General features: G+C 42.3%; 1 protein-coding gene across 1 annotated transcript in view; it reads left to right on the top strand.

The window, feature by feature from the left end:
* Positions 1-21,637, top strand: part of dennd2da (DENN/MADD domain containing 2Da) — a 33,536-nt gene extending 11,899 nt beyond the window's left edge. The window contains exons 5-17 of the mRNA XM_080899530.1: positions 8,005-8,052; positions 8,363-8,455; positions 10,930-11,105; positions 12,608-12,720; positions 12,830-12,899; positions 12,983-13,060; positions 15,516-15,656; positions 17,269-17,417; positions 18,280-18,451; positions 18,560-18,610; positions 18,702-18,783; positions 18,865-19,110; positions 20,840-21,637. Coding sequence (XP_080755656.1) covers positions 8,005-8,052; positions 8,363-8,455; positions 10,930-11,105; positions 12,608-12,720; positions 12,830-12,899; positions 12,983-13,060; positions 15,516-15,656; positions 17,269-17,417; positions 18,280-18,451; positions 18,560-18,610; positions 18,702-18,783; positions 18,865-19,110; positions 20,840-20,907 — 1,487 coding nt within the window. The 3' untranslated portion in view covers positions 20,908-21,637. The remainder of the gene's footprint in view (positions 1-8,004; positions 8,053-8,362; positions 8,456-10,929; positions 11,106-12,607; positions 12,721-12,829; positions 12,900-12,982; positions 13,061-15,515; positions 15,657-17,268; positions 17,418-18,279; positions 18,452-18,559; positions 18,611-18,701; positions 18,784-18,864; positions 19,111-20,839) is intronic.
* Positions 21,638-23,097: the final 1,460 nt, after the last annotated feature.

Below are 23,097 nucleotides of genomic sequence, written 5' to 3'. Positions count from 1 at the left end.
AGTTTTAATGCTGATTATTCACAAAGTTACAAAAAGTCCAAGACAAATGCAGGTCAACACCAGGGAACCGCAGGGTGGGAAAACAAACAACCTCGAGGACGGACATCACAAAGAAGAGGAGACAACACGGGGGGGAGGGGAAACCTGGCAGCACTGCTGAAACTAATGGAGAAAGTCAAATGACCAAAACTGAAACCAAAACACAAAATGAAAAACAGGTAACAGACGTATACAAAACCAAGGCAGAAAAAGAGTTCAGGTGATGGCTAGATAATCCATGACAAGAGTTGAGCAGCTCGACGGGTCGGCCAGGAGCCCAACGGAGGAGGTGTTCTGGGAGCCGCACAGGTGGCCAACTGGTGTAGATGAAAAAGACCTCCAGTGGTTTGGTTGGAGGCTGGCATCGGCAAAGGGGATAGGACCCCTTAGAAAACCATAAATGGAAGAAAGGCCAAGGAGGGCTACTTTTGTGGAAGTGACAGGACTCCTTAGGTGCCCGGGCTGGTGATGACAGAATAAAAGACAAACCCTCTGGCTAACAGGCTGGTGGTGACTGAGAAGACAGAGGTCTTCAGGAGGCCATACAGATGGAGTCCCTAAGGAGGGAGGCGGCTGGCAATTGCTGACTGGCAGACGAATGTTAAGCTTTTGGAAATCCTTCCATAGCTGGGACTTTAACACTAGTGAAAATTTGTGGACAATGCTTAAAAGCTAATTGGAACCAGACAGAGTGTCAGATTAGATTAAAATAAATACAAAGCTCGTGTTGCGACACTGTAAAATGTAGATCTAAACCAAATAAAGAATAGAATAATCCTTTAATTGTTCCACAAGGGGAAATTTGGTTGTATCAGCAGCAAACCCCCCCCCCCCCCCCCCCCAAAAAAAAACCCCACACACATATACAAACAGAACAGGACACAGAACAGAAACACAATTTTTACATATTTACATCGTGGACAATAGTTACCAAAGCAGAGTACTGTACAGTTATTAAAATTAGAGTGCAGATAAGTGGCAAACCCAGGTTGTAGTGTGCAAACAGAGCAGAGCAGGTTACTGAAAGATGTTTAAATAGCAAAGAATATTTAGAATAATTAGAAAAGTGAAGATTGTGTATTGTACCTGTGCATTAAAAATTATGAAGCCGTGCTGCTGTGAGAGATACAGTGTGCAGTTTAGCATTATCTTGCTGAAATCTGCCAGCCCTTCCTTCAAACAGACAAACTGAATGGGAGGATACGTTGCTCTGAAACATGTATATATCTTTCAGTGGACAATTCTACAGTCACTGATGCACTGATGCATACCCACACCAGAGATGCAGGTTTTTTAAGTGAGCGCTGAGAACGAGCCGGGTGGTCTCTCTCCTCTTTAATACAAACAGCAAAATTTCGCCTGTAGTCAGAAGAGTTTTCTACTTCAGCCCAGAGGAGACGCCGCATTCACACCGGGCTTCTTCTTTGCATGACAGGGCATTTGTAGATAAGTAAACCATCGTAAACCAGATCAAACTAATACGTGAAAGTTTACTGAATATCAATTTATTTTAACTTTTAAAATCACGTATTTTTGAATATGACAGGTAATCAGTGTTGGAAAGGTTACTTTTAAAATGTATTCCATTACTTTTAAACATATAACACTGTCAAAAGTGTTAATTTAACACTCAACAGTGTTGTATTTAACACTCAGAGGTGTGGACCCATATAGACACTCTCTAGTGTTAATTTAACACTGGAGATTTTGCTGTGAAACGGGACAGACATGACTGGGGGATAGGACAGGGAGAAAGAAAACCAAAGGGGAGAAGAGACGGTGAGAAAGGGGGGGAAGAGAGAGAAGAAAAAACAAACAAACAAAAAACAAACAAACAAACAAAACACCTGGATCACCTGTATGGAGAAAAAAAACAGAAGAGAAAGCAAACAACAAAGAGCAACATAATAAAAAAAACAGCACCATCACAATAAACTAGCTAGCAGTAGATAACAGTAGATACTAAATAATAAACGATATTGTGCAGCACGCAAGATAGACAGCGCACGATGTGCTTTGAGGCAGCAGCCAAGAAAGCTGTAGTCCGCGTCTGTGAACACCCGTGTGTACACCTGTGTGGATCAGCATGCTTGTATTCCAAAGGTTTCTCCATGTAACGATCTGCTAGGGAGTGTGGGGAGCCATAGCCCTGTCCACCAGGGTATGAAGCAGGTATGGAGGAGATCCAGGCCCCAGATATCCAGAGGCCCCAGAGTACAAGGACCCGAGGAGGACCACCAAAGGGGGGGGAACCATGCCACCCTCTTGGGAATAGCTGAGTAGAGCCCCAAAGGAGAGGTCACCCCGCAGCTACAGAGGCCAGAGGGGGTTGCAGTGGCGTGCCCGCGGGCTCTGCCGGCAGCCAGCTGTGCCAGAGAGGACCGAGCTTCAGGCCCAGAGGCCAGAGGCCTGACGGCATCCCACCCCCCGGAAGGAGCCCAGCTGGGCCACAGGCGCCCGGCCCCACCAATCGGCCACCAGGAGTGAGCCGATACATACATGAGCGCCCAGCCCCAGACGACAAGGACCACCAACACACCAACGTCTGAGGGCATCAGCCACCGGCAGGGAGTGTGGTGAGGGGAGATAGGCCTCCGTACTTTAGAGGGCCTGAGATGTACCCAGAGAGGTTGAGTCTAAGACCCAACCTGACATATAGACACAGACGAACAGGCACACGCGGACACAGACGTGCATTCTCACCCCATATGCACAACCAAATACTCGGCACTCACCCAACGTGTAGACAGACACAAATAGACACTGCACAGACAGTCGCACTCCCCAAACATACTCTATATCCCAGGTCCAGGTACCCCCGCCCTCAGAGGGGCAAGCCGCACCTAGACCCAGGAGATGTAACCCTTCTCTCTGGGGTGGAGGCAAGCGAACCACCTCCTTATCTGCAGTAGCAGGGAGGCCCCACATCCCAGACCCCAGTCTGACGGCCAGCACCTCCTCCCAGCCCCCCAGCCCTGACGGCTAACAGAACCGGGGTGAGTGAAGACCTCAAACCTCCCTACGCCCGCTCATATGTAGTGTTGATGTGTGCTGTTCTAAAGTGCATTTAAAACTCAGGAGAGCATGGTTCCTGCTTCCTCTCAGAGAGCAGCACAGCTCTTCCCGAAAACCCTTAGTGTCTAAATGCATTTAAAATTGAGGGTAGGGCACCAGCGCCAGAGGTGGGTTGGAGTACACCGACCATCCTCTGGATGCTGTAAAACGTGTCCACCCCCAAGGCCCTATATGTACAGTATGTGTTACGTGAGAGTGAGTAATGTGGATGTCTAGGTTGCAGAATAAAATTAAAATACAGTTACTCATATTTTGTATTTTAAATACGTAACGGCGGTACATGTATTCCGTTACTCCCCAACACTGCAGGTAATTGAGTAAAACATGTCCTAAAGTTTCTCATTTGTTGATGTACATTATATCCAGCTTTAACTCGTCCCAGGAGCCTGTAACATAATTTATCCTTATGCCTACAGTAATATTAAATATAACGAAGCGTACTAATGTTTATATTTTACGGTTGCATCGTTATTACACGGACTATACACAATCCTTCAGACAAATACGATAGTTCATACACGACATATTGGCATGAAGCTCAATGATTACAGTCAGAAGATAACATTCCCTGTGATTAAAACATTTATATTTTGTGTTTCACAACATCCCAGTTTTCCCACTTGTGTCAAGCCAGCCTTGACTTTGAAAAGGCTTTTATTTTGGAAAGCAAAATCAGAATGACTTGAAATTGACATGGTAACATCGTGAGGTTGTATCCTGTTGATTTAAAGTGAAATTATTCTGTGGAAACAGAAAATTTCCTTTTTAGAGCATTCTGAAATCACTGAAAGTTAGGTAAGTTATGGGCATTTTCAACAGGCCATTATTTTGGAAGGCAAAATCAGAATGACTTGAAATTGACATAGTACCATGGTGTGGTTGTACACTTTTGATCTAAAATGGATTCATCCTGTGGAAAGAGCAATTTTCAGTTTTAGAGCGTTCTGAATTCTTTAAAAGAGTAGGTCGTATTTAATTGTACCTGACCTGATCACTAATTCCCGTAGGCGCCCTCACTAACAAACAGTATTTCTCAGAGGTGTCATCCAGTCTCATCATGTCTCTGACAGAAAACCAATTAAGGAGGCCTGACTGTGCTTTGTGAGTTTGAGTTGGAGTTGAGTTGGCACGCTGCTGTTTCAAGTCACCGCCTGCTTGCTGCATACAGCTGGAAGAGCTAACCGCTTCCGTCGAAAAATAACTAAATGAAGCAATGTTTGAGGGCTCTAGTGCTGCGTTCATGAATATCGGGTTTGTTGCGACAACATGACTCCAACATCCGCTCATTAACTTTCTTCTACTTATTTTATGGTATTTTTGTTGGCTTTTTATTCTTGGCTCGGTAGTTTCTAGAAGCAAATCAGGTCCTCAAGAGTGGGACGATAAAACCGCGAAGAACCGAACGAAACACGCAACACTTCGTTTGTCCCACATAACGCGAACGCAGCACCTACAGCGGTAACGTACTTCAGCGTACATAGTAGTTGAGCGCGAGGTTAAAATGCTATGTGTGTAGCATGCAGCGGGATGACGATGGTAAAATACTGCCGTGCTGTTACTGAGTGTGCTGATAGGAACCCCCGACAGTAGAGCGGCAGCAATGAGTGAGACTGTGAAGAAGAGACGGAAAGGAGTCCGACTGACGAACCCCAAAAACAGATGGAGTGAGTACTGGATATTAGAGAAGTCTTACCGCTGGATAACCCGAGTCCACCTAAGTTATTATCATGATGTTACTGAGCGGTGTAGTTTCTCGACAAACACGGTACCTGCCGAAACTTGCTGAAGTAACTTATCTCGAACAGGTTGCGCCCATGTGTGTATCGGTGTTTTTCCACTTCATTGTAGGGAAACCTCTGCTGTTCATTTACAGCTGACATAAAGTGCAGCGTGGAGGTTACGACCTAAATACTTGACCTCTGTGATGTGTTTACAGTCCGTGACATGAAACTTGTTGAGCTTGTCGTGATGCTGTGTTCATGGTATGAGCCTAAAATGTTGTTTGGGGCTGTGTCAGGTGCACATATGATCATTTAGCTTGTGGTCAGCTTGAACTGTGATGGTCTGTAAGCTTGCCCTCACATCTGTTTTAGTTCATCTACTGTGCGCATGTTGTGGATGTTGCTGTAGATTGCCTTGTAGCCTCAGGAGGTGAAATGACAGCCAGTTTGAAAGGCTGCTTTTAGCTGCATTAGCTGCTGGAAGAACACCTTTTCAGCGCAGGCTTAGGTGGAAAACACATGGTGCTTATGAAGGGAAACAGTCTATATCATGGATAAAACTTTCCATTGGGTAAACAGATAAATTGGCAGATTTGTGATATAAAGGCTGCAGGAATGAACAAGAACATGGAAACAGGATATCAGGCAGCTTTAGTTAGTCTTGCTTTAATCACCTCCTTTGACTTGACAGCATCTTGTTATAACATGTTTAAGACCCTGTGGGCCCGAGGGAGGGCTGTGTTTTTTTTTTTTTTTTTTTTTTTTTTTACACCCACATCACATCAGAGCTGAAAAGAAGTAGCTCAAAAACGCAGCAGTGTGTAGGGTCAAGAAAGAGTCAAACTGACACTAAAACACAACCTGAGACGTGTTTTTGTCCCGCGGGCTCATTCAGCACAGTTCTGCAAGTTACTGAGTAGGAAGGCACTGCCACTGGTGTTTACACAGGACAACAGATTGCAAATGCCAAAGTTGTGTACTGCAGACTCAGTAAACATTGTCAGGGACTTGGCCAGACTGAAGTGAAACCTGGACTGTGTCCTGCAGCTGCTTATTTAATCTGCTCTGGCTGCAATTTGTCTGTGTGTGGAGTGTGGTCACTCAACATGTACATGCAGCAAAGAGTGGAGTGACAACCACAAACGAGTTAGCTCAAAATGATTTAGAAGAGCTGTGGTGTTCAAAGTGAACTTTGGTTTAACAGAGTTCAGCTCAGACGGATCGACTGAATCTAACCTAGAAACTGTCTTTGGTTTGTTTTTGTTTGTTTCTGTTTTTCCACCAACCACACAGTCAGCGTATACTTTAGCCTCCTGATATGATGTGATATGTTTTCAAAATGATTATTTAATTGCATTATGTGTATATCTATCGATCTATCGCTTCCACAGTTCATGGTGACTTGTGCAATTGGCTTAAAGTTGGCATGTAATAATAATAATAATAATAATAATAATAATAATAATAATATGCGTGTGTGAGAGACTGGGAATTATAATGGATGTATTAATTTTAACTTTACTTTTACTTTTTTGCTTAAGATCGAAACTAGTTACTTCCTGAAGTCTTGAGTTCAGCTGGCAACTTGACTCTTGAAGCACCTGCTCCCTGCTGAGAGCCCCCCTCTTTATGTGACTTAGTGTTTTTGACTGACAGAAATGGTTCAGGGCTTGAACACTCTGATTGGCTGGGGGTTTCAGTTGGTAGTTTACACGATCGCCTTGTGCATGTGAGTTTTTTCCAGATACTATTCTAATTGTTGGCTGTGGATGTGAGGTAGATAAACTTGGATAACTTTAAGTTTCCGGGACAAAACTCAGTTTCATTGTATGGTCAAACAGTGGTTTGAAGTACTGTGAGTGGTTAGTGTGATTAGAAAAGAGCCAAATTCACTCTGTTTATCTGAGCTCAGGGACCCTTCAGTGAACACCATCTATTTAGAGGAAGTGATACTTTCATGGTTTCATAGGTGAGCCAGTAGACAGTCTGTCTACTTTTCTATTTTTTGACCAGCTGGCAGGTTCACATCTCGATCACTCGTCGTCGTATGGCTGCTGTGCTGGTCTCCCAAGGCAAGTGACCCTGCTGCAGCCAGGGCTTCTCTTTTTGGCCTTTGTCTTTAGTCTGCCAGTTGTGCATGGAAACAGGGTTGTATCTAGCCTGCTATGTTTGGGTTAGCAGCTTAAAAACACTAGATGGGAGCTTAGGAGCGACAAAGACTGGTGTTTAGAGCCGCTGACTACAAACCCACTGGGAACTAATTTAAGTCTTTGTTCGGATGCTGATGTCTCTGACTTACTTTAACTGTCTTCCATGCAATGATTATTTGTGTTTTAGACACAAAGATTTACTTATTTTATGGTAACTGCTTACTTGGTGATGGATCTATTTAATATAGAAAGAAAACCCCACAGAAATAACACTGGTATAGTTGACTTTCACTTTTATTTGGCTGTGGATGTGAGATAGATAAGCTTCCAAAGTTTGTAGGACACAATGTTGTTTAACTATATATTTAAATGTATTTTGTTGTCCGAAGCACTTCTTTCCCTGCCTTTGATTGCCTCTTTAATACTTTTTGATTTTGAAACAAACTGATAAACTTGAGCTTTGTCTTTGTTTGTCTTGGTGATAGAAACCAGCCTATCACCAAGTTCTTAAGTGATGTACAGTTTAAATGGTATTTAACACATTGTTGTTGATGCTGTCTATTTACCAAAAAGGCTTGCTCTCCAGTGTTTTTGATTCTGAGATGATGTGAAGCACAAGTTGGGGGAAATTCCTTCCTCAGAGTGTAAAACAAACAGATGATTCAGCAGACTGTCAGCGCTGCAGTATAAACACGGGATTAATAAAGAGGACCTATGTAGCAAAAGCTTTGTTGCTAGGTAACAGAAACATGTTAGGGGCTGTTGTCTCAGTACATCGTAGCTGCTAATCATAAAGCTACGCTTGTTATTTACACAGGGCGACTTAAGGCGTGGGGTCTAAAGGGCTCAATTCCAGCTCATTGGTTTCTAACGTCTCACTGTTGTAGTGCACTGCATTCTTATACTTTAATTAATACAATCCAAATACCTGTAGCTGTCATTTTTTTGTGTACGTGCACAGAACATAGACAGAAGCTGACTCGGACATCTTCATTCACGTATTCTGTTGTGTTGTTTAGGTGAACAACCCATGGGTAACATCATCACGGATGTTTCTGAGAAGCATGGTAAGTGCAGATCATCTTTCCTTTGGGTACTCGAGTAATGGTTTCATAACTGAAAGTCAGTCTTAAAGAATGCTCAACTAAAACAACTGCCTTGTGAGTTTTATAGTCTACTCATAGGACATGTTAGTCACAGTTTCACATTTATTTCAGGCATAATGGTGTTAATGGACTTAACCTGAACAGAAATCTGATAAGCTAGAGTGCTGGAAAAGAGGACAGAGATTTATGAGGCTTTAAACGAGCAGAGGAGGTATGGGGAAGTGAGCACCGACGTATGTTTTCAGTACTGAGCAGCTGCTGGTTTCTCCAGGTGCCATTCCATCAGGCGAAGATGACGGACGACAAGGGCCCTTCAAGAGGTTTAGTGCCATCTGGTCCTCCTTCCGCAAAGGCAAAAGGGACAGTGAGTATTATCCTGTTGAAAACTGATTTTTGAAGGTGCCGCTGGACATTTGGACACGTCGTGATTAGATGTCAACACAGTTTCCAAATGTGTGACTGTAGTCGTGGTTGACCTCACGTGCACCGCTGAGCTGATGTGAGCAGTGTTCTGTTGCAGATGCTAGGTCTTTTTTGGCCAGCGTTAAATCTCGTTTCCTCTCGCGCATTTGTTGTGACAACACAGGAAGTACTGGTTAAATAACCCAGTGCATCAAGGGCAGAGATTTTAATATTGTGCAGTACAGTCTCCACCAGACATCAGGGCAGTGAAATGTTTCTATATTTATTATAATATTTAAGTATAATTGAATAATTAATAATAGAATGATTATAATTTTAAAGCCATTATTAATTGTACATACAAGGCTATTGTTTAAAAATGAGACATTTAAAGGTTTTCAGCATCAGAGCAGCTGTTTTATGTTTGAGCCTGAACACTGTCATTACAGCCAGGTGGTTCAACCTCTGGCTCCCTCAGTCTGCAGCCAGAGACTGAATCCAGTTTTGAAGGTTGTTTCCTGATGTGTTCAGTATGTGTAAATCTTAGATAGAAAGCACTTAAGTGTTGTATGAATGGGTGAATGTAGCGTGTTGTTTAAAGTGCTTGGAGTGCTGAAGCAGAGTAGAAAAGCACTACATAAGAACCAAAGAACCAGTCCATTTAGCATTTCCCTTTTTTGAACAGCAGTGGAGACACTACTCACAAATGCATGCAGAGGTGCCCTGCTGGCGCCATTCCCGCTGTCGGCACTGGGTCGCCACATTATGCTGACAGATCGGTCTCCAAATGAGTCGTCACACCCCCACGATCAGGCAGCAGGTCCCTCTTTTCCACGCTGGCCTTCTGGGGCCTCTCTCCCCCCAGTGCTCACCTAGCTTCCTTTTAATAGGTCTTTTAAACAGCTGATAGGCCACATCTGGACACACCCATGCCTCAGCAGGTGATCACTATCAGCTAATTGTCCCATACCCAGCAGGTCCACAGTGGAACATCATAAAATCATGCAAATAAAAACTACACTCAGAAGTAAACACTAAAATCAGGTCCAATATAAAAGATAGATACAAATTTCCACTGTGTGACATACCCCAGCTGGGATAAGCTCCGGTGCCCCCCGTGAACCTGAAAAGGATAAGCTGAAGCGAATGGATGGATGGACTAAAAGTAGTTGCAAAGTGAGGATGTGAATAAAATGTTATAGAAAGGAGCTTCTATTTTTTCCAATGTAAGTTTGAGAAGATGGAAACAGTGACAATGATTAAAAATGAATTAAATTAAATTTGATTTATATGGCGCCAGATCACAACAACAGACGCCTCGAAGTGCTTAAGTCCAGTTCAGCTACCAGCCAGTAGAATACAATACATTTATTGTCATTGCATGTGTTGCATACAACAGAATCACAATGTCTAAAAAATCTATACTGATGGAGAGAGTTGTTTTTGGTGTCACAGGGTGATGGGCAGAGTTCAGTTTAGTGATGGCTGTTGGATAAAAACTGTTCCTCATGAACCTGGCAGTTCGTGGATTTGCTAAGCTATACTGTTTGTCAGAGGGGAGCTGGGTGAAAAGATTGTGACAGTGTGATGTCCTTCACAATGCTCCATCTCTGCTACTTCAAAGCAATGATGATTTAGGGAGAAGTTGTTATGGGAGCACCCCTCAGACTGTGCACCTCACCTTATTCCTATTTGAGATGAGTACCACCAGTGGGGTGTGGGGCACAAGTCTTGCCATCTGTGGACTGTCACTGAGAAAATCCAGTATCCACTGATATAACTGACTGCTGAAGACAAGGTCAAGCATTTTACTTATCAACTACTTCTGGTAGATAGAAAAGTCACTTTAGACTTTTAGACCAGACTGACCAACTGTGCACAACCTAGATTAACTACAAGAAAGCTTATGACTCTGTGTCACAAACATAAATCCTGGAATGACTAGAACTATACATGATCTAAGAGCTTTCATCAGACTGGGATGGGGCGAACAACACTACAGGCCAACTTCAATAGCACAACTCTGCATGAAGTGCAGGATTTAGTAAGGAGGAGCTGCTCTGTCCCCACTGCTTTTCTGTACAGGCCTGAACCCCTCAGTCAGGTCAGTCCAGACACTTTTTTTCCAAGCTCTTTAGACTGTAGTTCTAGACATTCCAGGTACCATGTGTGAGGCATCAAGTCATAGGTTGAATAGGGTCGTCAGTCTACTCTTATAGTCTCAAGGAACTGCTCTGTCTAACAGTAGCTGGTGTTTCGCATTTCTCTCTCTTATATCTCTCATTAGTGTGTTTGTGTGTATCATATATGGTCTTTAATGTTGTAACTTCTCCAATTTCTAACTGGTGTGTTGTATTCATACAAATAAGAACTATTGGGAAATGCATGATCAAGCACACTAAATGTGTTTGTGTTTTCTTTTTTATCTTCACATAGGAGTCAAAGAGCCTGAGCTTACAGAGCCACCTGGTCTGGAGGCAGCAGAGAACACAACCAGGCAGCACCGCTATGCCAGTGGTCAGTACTTCTTTGAGTATCTGGTGGTGGTCAGCCTCAAGAAGGCCAAGGACAGCAATACCTACGAACCTCAGATTACCTACCAGTTTCCCAAGGTCAGTATGATCGTGAAGGCCAAATATGCTTGTCCACCACTATGTCTGGTTGGTTAGCCACCACCATTTTGTCCGTCTGTATCTGGAAGTCCCACAGGATCTTAGCTCAGTCATTCTCCACCACCCTTGGGGGCGTCTCCCATTTTGACATCGGGACTTCCAGGTTATACTCGACACAGATGTTCCTGTACACTATGCCGGCCACTTGGTTATGGCGTTCCATGTATGCCCTGCCTGCTAGCATCTTGCAACCTGCTGTTATGTGCTGGATTGTCTCAGGGGCATCTTTACACAGCCTGCACCTGGGGTCTTGCCTGGTGTGATAGACCCCAGCCTCTATGGATCTTGTACTCAGAGCTTGTTCCTGTGCTGCCATGATTAGTGCCTCTGTGCTGTCTTTCAGTCCAGCTTTGTCCAGCCACTGGTAGGATTTCTGAATATCAGCCACTTCCTCTATCTGCCGGTGGTGCATACCGTGCAGGGGCCTGTCCTTCCACGATGGTTCCTCCTCTTCCTCCTCTTTCTTGGGTTTCTGCTGCCTGAGGTATTCACTGAGCATGCGGTCAGTTGGGGCCATCTTACTGATGTACTTGTGGATGTTTGTTGTCTCATCCTGGACTGTGGTGCTGACACTCACAGTCCCCAGCCTCCGAATGACATTCTAATGTCATTGCTGTGTATATTTTGAAGATACTCAGAAAGGATTTGAGAGAAGGGACAGCACTGCCTCTAACATCATGCGGCAAAACTAACTGCACTCCATGAACATCTGACAGCCCAAATGAGCATGAACCCACTGTCTAACTGAAAGCCCGGACAGTCCTGATCCCCACAGAGGGGTCCCGTCTTTTCCAACTACCGGCTAAAATCTGTCTCAGCACAACATGGAAGCTAACATCAGCCATTATAGCAGATAAGATGAACAGGTATATGGAATGGCAATACATGAGAAGGACCCAGAAAAGAATTGGCACCAACACCAGAGGGGCAAAACTATCCACTGGTAGATAGAGCAGTCATTCAAAATATATTTGTCTCTCACTGGAGTTATTTTGGATTTGGTTAAGGAGAGCACCAAAGCAGGGTTCTGACAGTGTAGTCAGGGGTGGCGCTGCCTAGCCTCTGGCGGTCTGTGTGTCCCTCCATGAATATGCGTGCCAGACCATCACTTGGTCATTTTACTGGCAGCATAATATTCTCTCTGACATGCTAACAGTGCTGACACTGACCCTGGCTAAATGCAAAACTAGTGAAAAAAAACTATGTCTGTTCTGGGAATTGTTGCATTAATTTAATGAACACCAAAGCAGCTGAAACGACCTGCTCTGCTACTTAACTGTCCAAATCTATATCAGAGAGGTTCAGTTAACGTAATGATATACTCTGATTAAAAAGTATTCCTTTAATTTTGTTTTGTACAATTGTACAGTTATAATCAGTTGTACATATGATGTATGTATCTATTTGGAAACAGTGATTTAAACTTTTATATTTACTTGCAGAGAGATGGAATGGCGAGATCTCAGAAGGAGGAGGAGGAGAAGACTTTAAAGGCAATCACACTTTTTTGTTTCCCAGAAGGCATCAACTGGGCTCCTTTGACAGAGTACCACAGGTAATGCATGTCAATCAGGTGGTCTTTAACCTTTGAGCAGTATTCAGGGTTCTGTTCTGTGTAAACCAGCCTACAGCCCCTGTTTTCAGTTGTTGTTGTCCATTTTCAGTGAGACCTTCTCCTTTGTTCTGACTGAGATCGATGGCAGCAGAAGAAATGGATACTGCAGGAGATTATTGGTCAGTGTTCAGAAGCTGTCCTTTGCAGAGTGTCCTCATTTGGAAACTGCTGTTTGATATTTGTTTCACTCTCTGATCCACAGCCAGGAGGGAGAGGAGCGCGACCACCTGAGGCTTACTGCATCATTAGTACACTGGCTTGTTTTGGGCTCTTCTCCAAGGTGAGTTCAGCACAACAGCTCTGGAAGAAAAATTGGCTGAATTTTAGGAAACTTGTTGCAGAGGTTGTGCGTAGTCAGATTACTTTGGTAGCAGTTAATAGTACTTGGTTTAGTTGGCACCAAGCCCTGTAAGCAGGTTAAACACACCCAGGGCATCATCCTAACATCCGCAGTCAGAATACACGGTCACACAATGCTGGTTATCATTATGGATTTCCCTGTGTATTCACATGAAAGGGGTAGTGTTGGGGTTGGGGTTTAGGGCCTTGAGGTGGCTGTTGTTGTGATTTGGTGCGATTATAAATTAAATTGGTCAAATTCAGTTCAATTCAATCACAGTTATGTGTACTTATGTGGCTACAACTGTAGCTGCCTCCACCAGTGTGTGAATGTGAGAGTGAATGAATAGTGGAATTGTAAAGCACTTTGAGTGCCTTGAAAAGTGCTATATAAATCCAATCCATTATTATTATTATTATTATTATTATTATTATTATTATTATTATTACTTTCAGTAAAGCAACTGCTTATATGAAGCAAGATAAAACTCTACTGTTGGAAATACATGAGGAAGTTAAACCCATAGTCTGAAAGCAACATGCTTTGGTTAAAAAGGCCGGTGCTGTTTTAATAAATGTTAGCTATTTGAAGCCAAGAAAGAAAGCTGACTAATCAATATCACAACTCTGTATTTATACATATGTGTGAATCTGAAATTTTTCATTGAAACTGATTTTAAACAGTCGTTTTAGTTTGTATTCTTTGAGCTGCAGCTGCAGTAGAAATAAAAATCTAAAAGCAGCTTATTCAACATGCAAATGTGATATTAGGTCATCCACAAACAGATGTTTTATAATCACAGAACATCAGATGAGCTGATGTTCTGTGTTTTATTGCTTTATTGTCCTTTTATTATAGAACAATAGTTTGTAGCCAGCTGGAAAAAAATCAATAAAGTTGTGCTTAAGAATTTATATTTTTTTACAGATCACCTGGGAAACAACAAAATATTAAGAGACTATAAAGACTTTAGCCCCTCTTACTATCCTACTATATACTATATATTATACTACAGTACTGTCTTATAGGATTGCTGATACTAGTTTCCAGAGAAATTACTGGTCAGTAGTCAGTGATTTCATACCTGTTGACCTCTAATCTGGAACATAATCTGCTCCGCAATAGGTTATGGTTGCAGCATGAGTTACCATGGCGATATACCCGGTAGTGAGGAAGAAGAGAAACGTGTTCGGTACAGAAAAACCCAGAATGAACCCTGAATTTGAAGATGAAATCCTGCTTCGTAATTATGGCATTCCTATAAAAGACAAAGGTTGGGATGAGATGGGATTTCATGTGTACCAGTATCAACACAGCGAGGATACAAGGTAGCAAGTTACAGTATCTTGGGAAGGTGTTGCTGATAAATCATCTAAACTGGAAAGTTAGCTTTGTTTTTACATTTCATTCTCCATCAACGACAGAAGATGCCAACAGTGTTAATGGGAAGTAGATGACAGACCTCGCCGACCGTACATACAATACACAAACTTCACATTGGGGAGACAGGTCAGGATAGGGCGCAAAAGGAAAAAACAACAAAATATGTAACACAAAAGGGCAGATCAGGAGAGAAAAAGAATGTCTGCTCATACTGATCCCCAAAGGAGTCGGCATGAGGAGAAGACAAAAACTCTAGCACATGAAAAACAGAAATATCACCGCACCATAAAAACACAAGACAAGCAACATGGGGGAGTATGCCAGTGTGCACAGCTGCATCTGGGACGCTGCAATCTCGCGATCGTGCCTCCGGCTGAGCCACTGTCCACATCGGATGGGGGGAGGGTAGCTGCATGAAAGATGATGGATATGTTGTTTTAGAACGAACAGACAGTTGTTCTTAGTGTCCATCACTGGTCTCCAGGTGTATCTCCCGTTTAAGAGCTGTGAGCTCCTCCCAGATCTTTTCCATCGTGTATCCTGCAGGGAATGTCCCTCCAGGACACTCAGGCTCTCCCGAACCCAGGCTTCTCGTCGAGAATAGAGTGTCAATTGCATTCAGGGACCAGTTGATCAAATCCATAGTTCTTCTTCTTTAGTTTTTAGAGAACAAGAGCGAGAATGAGAGGCTCTCTCGGGGTTAGAGTCAGACGAGACCAGACAAGGACATAGAGGCAGCAGCAGGGAAAATAAGGGAAGGAGGGGGTGAAAGACGCGTCCACCTCCTCCGAGAGCCAAAGCAGAAGTATGTCATATGTTCAAGTGTGAAAGTAGAAACTAAATGATTAACTAATTGTGTTACTGACTGTGAGGATTTGAGACAGCTTGTCCATAAAACGGAACAAATTGAAATTAGATATTTAAGTCAATAACAACACAAGTAAAATAAAATAATCTTGCTTTAGCATATGTCGTACTTTGAGTTTGTGACTATTCTCTCCCATGTGTGCAGATATTCGACGAGGTGGAGAAGCGCCGGCAGATCTCCATGGCCATGATCTATCCATTCATGCAGAAACTTAGAGAAGCTCAATTCCCAGCACCAGGGAACACAGTGGAGATTAAGAGCTTCATTCCTGAGTCGGGCACTGAGGTCAGAGTGAGCGCCTCTTTGATGTCTATTAAGAAAAGACTCTCATTTATCTCATCTTCTAACTCCATTAGTAAATTTAGACTCAGAATATCTCTTTTTGTTCAAAACACAGTACAACGATCCTTTAAAATGTGTGTAGCTCAGGTTGTCATGTCTGTGAGTTTGTTATCTGTGTTTTCTGGTTCATTTCAGTTCTTCATCTGTTTAAATCAGGGCTGAGGAACCTTTTTCATGTGAAGGGCCATTTAAATTTTTATATTGTTCTCCGAGGGCCATACTGTTACGGACACATAACTAGGGATGCAAAAAGGAAAAACCAAAAAAAGTCTGAGGTTTCAGCTTCTTGGCTATTAACTCACCAGAAAACTCGCGTGTAATATTCTCCTGGTCACTCTGTGGTCGTGTCACATAATGACGTACATCACGTGCTGTTTGACTCGTTTCCCACACCTGATGTAAACGGTTTTGATAATCTGGAAAGAAAGAAGTAAGCCTATGTGTTGACATTGGACTGTTTGTTTTCATGCCCTGTTAGAGCTTCTCTCTCAGCTTTGAGGTATATTCAGTGCAATGCTGTTGGAACTGCCTAAAGACATGTAAACTGTTCAGGACTGAATTCCGTAACTTCAACAGGTGTTACTTGTTAAACTTGGGACAAAGACAACAAATGTGACTAACGTAGCATTCGTTGTTATTAAAATTGGCAAAAGTTCAGACCTCACAAACATTTTAGTGATTTCATATAATGTCAGCGTCTTCAAATAATTTAACCACATACCTAGCATTCGTAGCATTATTAGTGCTGAGAAAAAAAACCTTCCTTTTTTCTTTTTGTAGCCAAAATGTGAATGTTGAGGTCAAGAAATGACAAGAGTTCACAGCTAAATTGATTGTAATGAGTGATCTGAAGTGCTTTTAATATAGCCACGTCATGTAAGCCCCCTGTGCACTGAAAATAAGTGTCAGTGTGGCAGTAAGCATTTAGAGACAAAGCAGCAGTAAACGATGTCTGGAAGCAAACTGCAGACAGCCTAAAATGATGCATGCTGGTAGGAACGCCCTCTGCAGTGATCAAGGAGATTTTTACAGTCGTCGAGTAGATGTCTCAATATCAACAACGAAACGGCACACATCAAAGAGCCGAAAAACCCACTAACCACACACCTCTATCTGTAAAATAATATATATGTTGAGCAGTTAAAGGTATTAAAACTACATTAGGCAGGTCACACAGAGCAGTAACCCAGGGACTATAAGAGATCCCTCAGGCTGGCATGTTTCTGAGGACTTGTCTGAACATGTTTTGCATTACCCAGCCTCTGTCTCAGAGCAGAAACCTGACACCCGTCATAGACCATGTTTCAACAGCTCACAGTCATCTCAGGTATTCACTGATGGTGGTCATTTTTTGTGACCAGACCTCAGGGTGGGGGACAACATGGTTCTCTGGCTTTGTAAAGACATTTTTATGGGCAGTTTTTTAAAGTGGAAGAAGAATAAATATAAAGAAACGGTGATATAGAAAGAGCTGAAAAGCAGAGCCCTGTCAGTTGAGTGATGACATGCTGGCACCACTGTTGACATATTTGTGACAGTGGTGACTTTCCACCAGATCATCAGTCTGACCCGGCCGCTGGATTCCTGGCTGGAACACGTCAACTTTGCCACGCTCTTTAGCTGCCTGACGGACCAGCAAGTGCTGCTGGTGTTTGCAGCGGCTGTCTTGGAGAGACGGATCATTTTCATCGCAGATGAACTTGGGTAGATCACATCGTCTATACACTCAGACACATACTTTAATCATACCAAGGTATACTTTTATGTCATTTACTGCACAGCGTAGCCCCGGTCGTACCATTCTATAAACAGGGGAAGTCAGTGTAAGGCCTGCAGCTGCAAAAACGACTGGATTAGAAAGATTTGTGGGTAATTTACCAACAGTGTAATAGTAGTAACAGTTCAGGATGTGCAGAAGAAGATCCTGGGCCATGTTATGTGAGACTAAAGTCAAAGGAATGAATTTTATAGTTTCTCCAAAATCTGAAACGACCGTAGTCCGAACATTTAGATATTAACCACAGACACAAAGATCTCTCTGGGTGATAGATTCTTGTTGACAAATGTTATGTTTGTGTTCACTACCGAATGCTCTTTGTAGATTTTATAATTAACTGATCTGTGCTCAGTTTGATTACACAACACGAAACACTGCCAACTGCTCAGTTTAGTGTCTCTGGTATCTATGCACCTCTGATGCACCACTTTACATCCCACTCTTACATTAGATTCTAGCATTGCTGTGTGAAAACACTGGGACTGGACAGAGCCAATCACAGCTTTAACCCATCCCTGACATCTTAGTTCTTGTTGCATCGGATACAAAATTTCAAATAATAATACATGTTTATTGTTTGAAAAGAAAACTCGTATAAATACATGAAGCAGTGTGTTTTTGTATCTACACCTTTCAGTCAGTATTACTGCTTAACATATTAAAACATTGAGTGAGGCGCAGCTACGTGTACTTAAGCTATAAAAGAAGAAGAGAAAAATTGTTTTTTTAATCACAAACATGTGTTACCATCGCGATACCACCTCTGATGTCGACTCTGTCTGTCTGCAGCACATTGTCTCAGGTCATTCATGCAGTAGCAGCCCTGCTCTACCCTTTCACCTGGCAGCATACCTTCATCTCCATTGTTCCAGAAATCCTCATCGATGTAGTGATGGCACCTACCCCCTATCTACTGGGAGTCCAGAAGCGCCTGCTGGACCAAGTCACTGACCAGACTGATGTGAGTTAACATGGAGACCATAAAAACAACCAAAAAGATGGTGTTAATATTACGGTGTTAATATTGGCACTCTGTCCTTACTCTGGTCCTTTTTTGTGTATAACACAGCTGCTGGTGGTTGATTTGTCTGAGGATAAAAAGGACCCATTCATTGTTTCAGTAAGAGTTGTCAAATGATGAAAAACCTAAAATGTTAAAGTCCTTAGGTCAGGATTTGTAGCTAACAAAAGGGCTTCTGTCACAATTGCAGATTGGTGATGAAGGCACTATCCTGCCTCCAAAGCTCCAGGCTGAAATATTAGTGGCTCTAAGTACAAGACAAAATGCATCAGGTGGGTGAACAGCAGCACATGAACACATGTAGCACAGTGTTTCTTCAATCATTCTTAAATGCTTTCTGTCCTCTCCTTCAGTGGGGGAGGAGCTAAACCGAGTGGTTTCTGAAGCCTTCCTGCAATTCTTCGTGAAAACAGTTGGCCATTATGCCTCATATGTAAAATACGCACGAGCTGGAGAAGGTGGGGTGTTTGATAAGAGAAGCTTCTACAAGGCAATCGAGCCCAAGGTCACTCGACACTTTGTCAAGAAGTTCATTCAGACGCAGATGTTTGACTTGTTTATCCAGGAGGTGGAGCAGCAGCAGCCTGGACCACAGCAAGGTTAGTACTCAACTACAGCTCGTAAATAAAGGAAGTAATCCCAATCCCAGGGACTCACACTCTACACTTTTCACTGTGCATGTTTTGTTAAATATATGAGCTGTGATTGTATAATTTCAGTCTACAGTCTTTAATGCCCACTTATTCGTGCAGTTCTTTCAGTGTGTGAGACATGAACGACGTGCTCTCAGTATTTCTTTCGGGATACCCGGGAGACGACCTAAAACAGTGCCTGCATGACTTCAGGGTGCACCAGGGTGCACTCAGCCTTTGACCAAGTGACAATATCTGTCACTTGGTCAAAGGCTGAGCGTAGCAGCACAAGACTTCTCTAGTGGAACATTTAATCCCTTAGGCTTACTTCTTTTTTTCCAGATTATCACATTTGTGGTGCCCTTGTGGCTTCCTCCACTGCACACTGCTCTCTCACCAGTGTGTGAATGTGTGCGTGAATGGGTGGATGACTGGATATGTAAAGCGCTTTGGGGTCCTTAGGGACTAGTAAAGCGCTATATAAATACAGGCCATTTACCAGGCCATTTACTATAAAAGGGTAGAGAGTCATTAGTCCCATCGTAATCACCTGTCCCTGTGTCATCCCGGCACCGCCCGATGAGCTCACTGCAGCGGGTCAGAGACCACACCCCTGCCACAGCTACCTTTGACCCCACTGACTACATGGGCCTGGCTACCACAGGATATTCCAGGGTGCTAAGCCGGGTCAAGTCACTAATCCTGGCCTCCAGAGCTGCAAATAGGCTTCAACTTTTTGTTATTAGTAAATGAGGCCGAGGAGTAGCTAAACATCTGACACAATGAGCATAAAAGTGAGGGAGGGACACGTCTGCAAACACACAGTGTGTGTTTGCTGATGTTTGTTGAGCTTTTTGTGAAACTTTGCTTTGAAATTTAAAAAACCCCTGACTCTTTTCATGCTTGTTTCTCTTCAGTAGCACTAGCTTGATGCTGAACTACCACAAATGTAACATGGAGTATAAATGATACAGTGATAACAAGGAAGTGATACAATACCCAAGTGAGAGCACCGCCACCAGAATCCAGTCAACAATTCAAGAACAAATGACAGGAGGAGAGGGAAAGGCCTGTGTGCTTCACTGAACCAGTCATTTGATTGGAATAGAGTAAGAGCCACATGAGGTTGGGTGCAACACCCACAACCATGTACACCCGTGTGTTAGAAGTCTGAGCAAAATAAAGGACGAAATGATGACATGATAGAGCGTCTCATTGGTAGATCCCACACTTGATGGTGACTTGCGCTATGGGCTTGAAGTTGGCCTCTAGTGTTGTACGCCACATCCCCACTGAGTTCCTGACATGTAGATATATAATCTGTGTGTGTGTGTACAGGATTGCTCTCTGATCATTAGGCTCCGTCACTCTCCTTCTGGTTAAGCATATAATTCATTTAAAGTTTGTAGCTCTTTATTTGAAATGGTGGAAAGTTAAAGTCTGTCTGATGCCCAAATATTCCAATCCAATCCAACTTTATTTATATAGCACTTTTAAAAACAACAAAGTTGACCAAAGTGCTTTCCAATAATAAAACAGAGAAATATTGTGCTATGAATACAAAGTCAAGTCTTTATTTAAGATTAGTCAAGCAAGTCCTCACATTTGTGACTTATGTTAAGTCATGCACTTGACTTCTTTGGTAATTGTGCTGCAGTAAAAGTCCAACCTGATTTGCATTTCCTTTGTCCTGCAGGAATATTTCACAAAAAGATCCTTGAATATCAAGAGAAGAAGAAAAAGGAGAAGACAAAGAAACACTAGCTGTCTGCATAGAAATATGGCTGTATAAAGGGGTATATAGATGTGAATATTGCACTGTGTTTTCTGTGTTGTGTAGTTTGGAGTATATTAATTATGTTCTCATGTGTGAATTACTGTATGTCTGTGTGACTGCTCCTCACAATGTGAAACACTGGCAGAATGCAGGACTTAAATTCTCTGTGGTGGTTTTTAGCCTTTCTGATAATCAGGAACTCATTTCAAATAAAGACGAGCTTTTTAAGTTCATGAACCTGCAGTTTGTTTTTAAGGCTACTGATAGAAGATGTATATTTGGGTGGAGCAGCAGTTTGTATCCAACACTGTGGCTGTCTCTGCATAATGTTCAAAGTAGACATGTACTCCCAACGCATGCACAGGAAAAAGAGTACATATGTCTTTATGCATAGTGTATATATGTCTGTTTTTAGGGATGTGCTGTTGGCGGGGACTGCTCTACCTGTTTGTAGTCAGATCCATTTGACCCAACCTTTATTTTATTTTTACAGAGACAGTCAGAAACCATCAGCCAGTGTTGTACAGAATAAATTATCAAATGATTAATAATTAGCTGCTTTGTGATTTTACATCTGTTTAGTAATGGCCTCTTCACAAAACACACAATGTCACTGTGAAGTGGATCTTTGATTTTTGTCAGTTTGGAGAAATTGCTTCCATTCCTTGTTAAGATATTACATTCATTACATTTATTAAATTAAAGTTTTCAGATTCACACAGACTCTCACTTTATTGTGCAGACTAACGCGGGGCAGTGGGTACACCGTATCCAAAAGTGGGGAAATCGATTTCCCCACTTTTCCATTGTATTCCAGCTGTGTTTGGAGTGCAGTGAATCCTGTTAATGGCTACTGATCATATCCATGGATGCTTCTATGTAGATTGTTCACTGTGCAGTGAAGCATCCATGAAATGCATGTTCAAATTATTTTGTGATTTTTTTTTTTTTTTTTTTTTTTTTTTTACATTTTTTGTTCAACATTTATTTTTCCACCTCAGTGTGTCTCCTGTCTCTCCTTCGTCCTTGTTTCATCTTTGCACTGCCACAAACGCACAAACACTGCAGTTATAATGCTAAACCTAGCTTAGCATTATAACTGCAGTGTTCACTTTGACTATGTGCCAACTCTCACCTCTTACCGCTCTCCTCCCTGCTCGCTCTCTGTCTTTGTAAAAGGTGAAACATCATTGACAGTAAAGTTTAGAACAGATTATAACTGAATATGGGCTCCTTGGCTAGTGCTGGAACTCGGGCTGTACCACACTAGCAGTTCTGAAAGCTAAAATTAGCTAATGATAGCTAGTGATCCAGCCGGTGTTAGGAATCATTTTAACTCTATTTAGTGTAGTGATGGGCTTTCCGGCTCTTTTTAGAGAACCGGCTCTTTCGGCTCGGCTCACTAAAAAGACAACTCTTTCGGCTCCGAACCAGCTCCAAAAACTCCAAAAAGCATGTACAAACTCCAAAACACATTTCTAGCATTAACTGAACTTCCAAAACAGAGCTACCTAGATCACTTAAATTACACAATTGAAATTGAAATTGTTTGTGTATTTATACACAAGCACTCATATATATTCAAATAATTAAAAAAAAAAAAGTTCATTTACCTGTTACTACCACACTAGGTAACAAAAGCTCAACACTGCCCCTAGCATCCTTGAGCACTTCTGTTGTCCTTTGTAGGTGTTTTGGTGTTTTTACGTGCTTCGGAGTTTTTACGTGTTTTGGAGTTTGTACGTGCTTTGTCTCTAGGGGCCACCGTAAATATACTTTTATTTATTCACTCCACATAAAATGTAATAAATAAATCATATAATACAAAAACAAAATATTCACATTTTAACTTTTAACTATTTAAATTTTCAGCTTTTTCCTTTTAAACAAATTTAAAATGAAACAACACAAAACACAGCAAACCACAACACAATTAAGTAAATTAAAATATAAAACAAAAAGAAGATGCACATTCTCTGTCATATGGGCCTGCATGAATAAACTTTCTAAATCCTTTATCAGCTGCAACTGAAAATAGTTGTGGATGATTACTATACCTGTCTCTCCCTCCTGCTCTGTATGTTCCTGTGCTACTGAGAGTGTAACTCCCGCCCCTCCCCCCTCTTCCCAGCGCAAAGCACAAGGCTGGTATGAGGAGTAAAGCAGAAAAAAGTGTG

Source organism: Rhamphochromis sp. 'chilingali' (genome assembly GCF_963969265.1).
Source record: "Rhamphochromis sp. 'chilingali' genome assembly, chromosome: 12".
Lineage (NCBI taxonomy): Eukaryota > Metazoa > Chordata > Actinopteri > Cichliformes > Cichlidae > Rhamphochromis > Rhamphochromis sp. 'chilingali'.
This window is presented reverse-complemented; position numbering and strand designations above follow the sequence as displayed.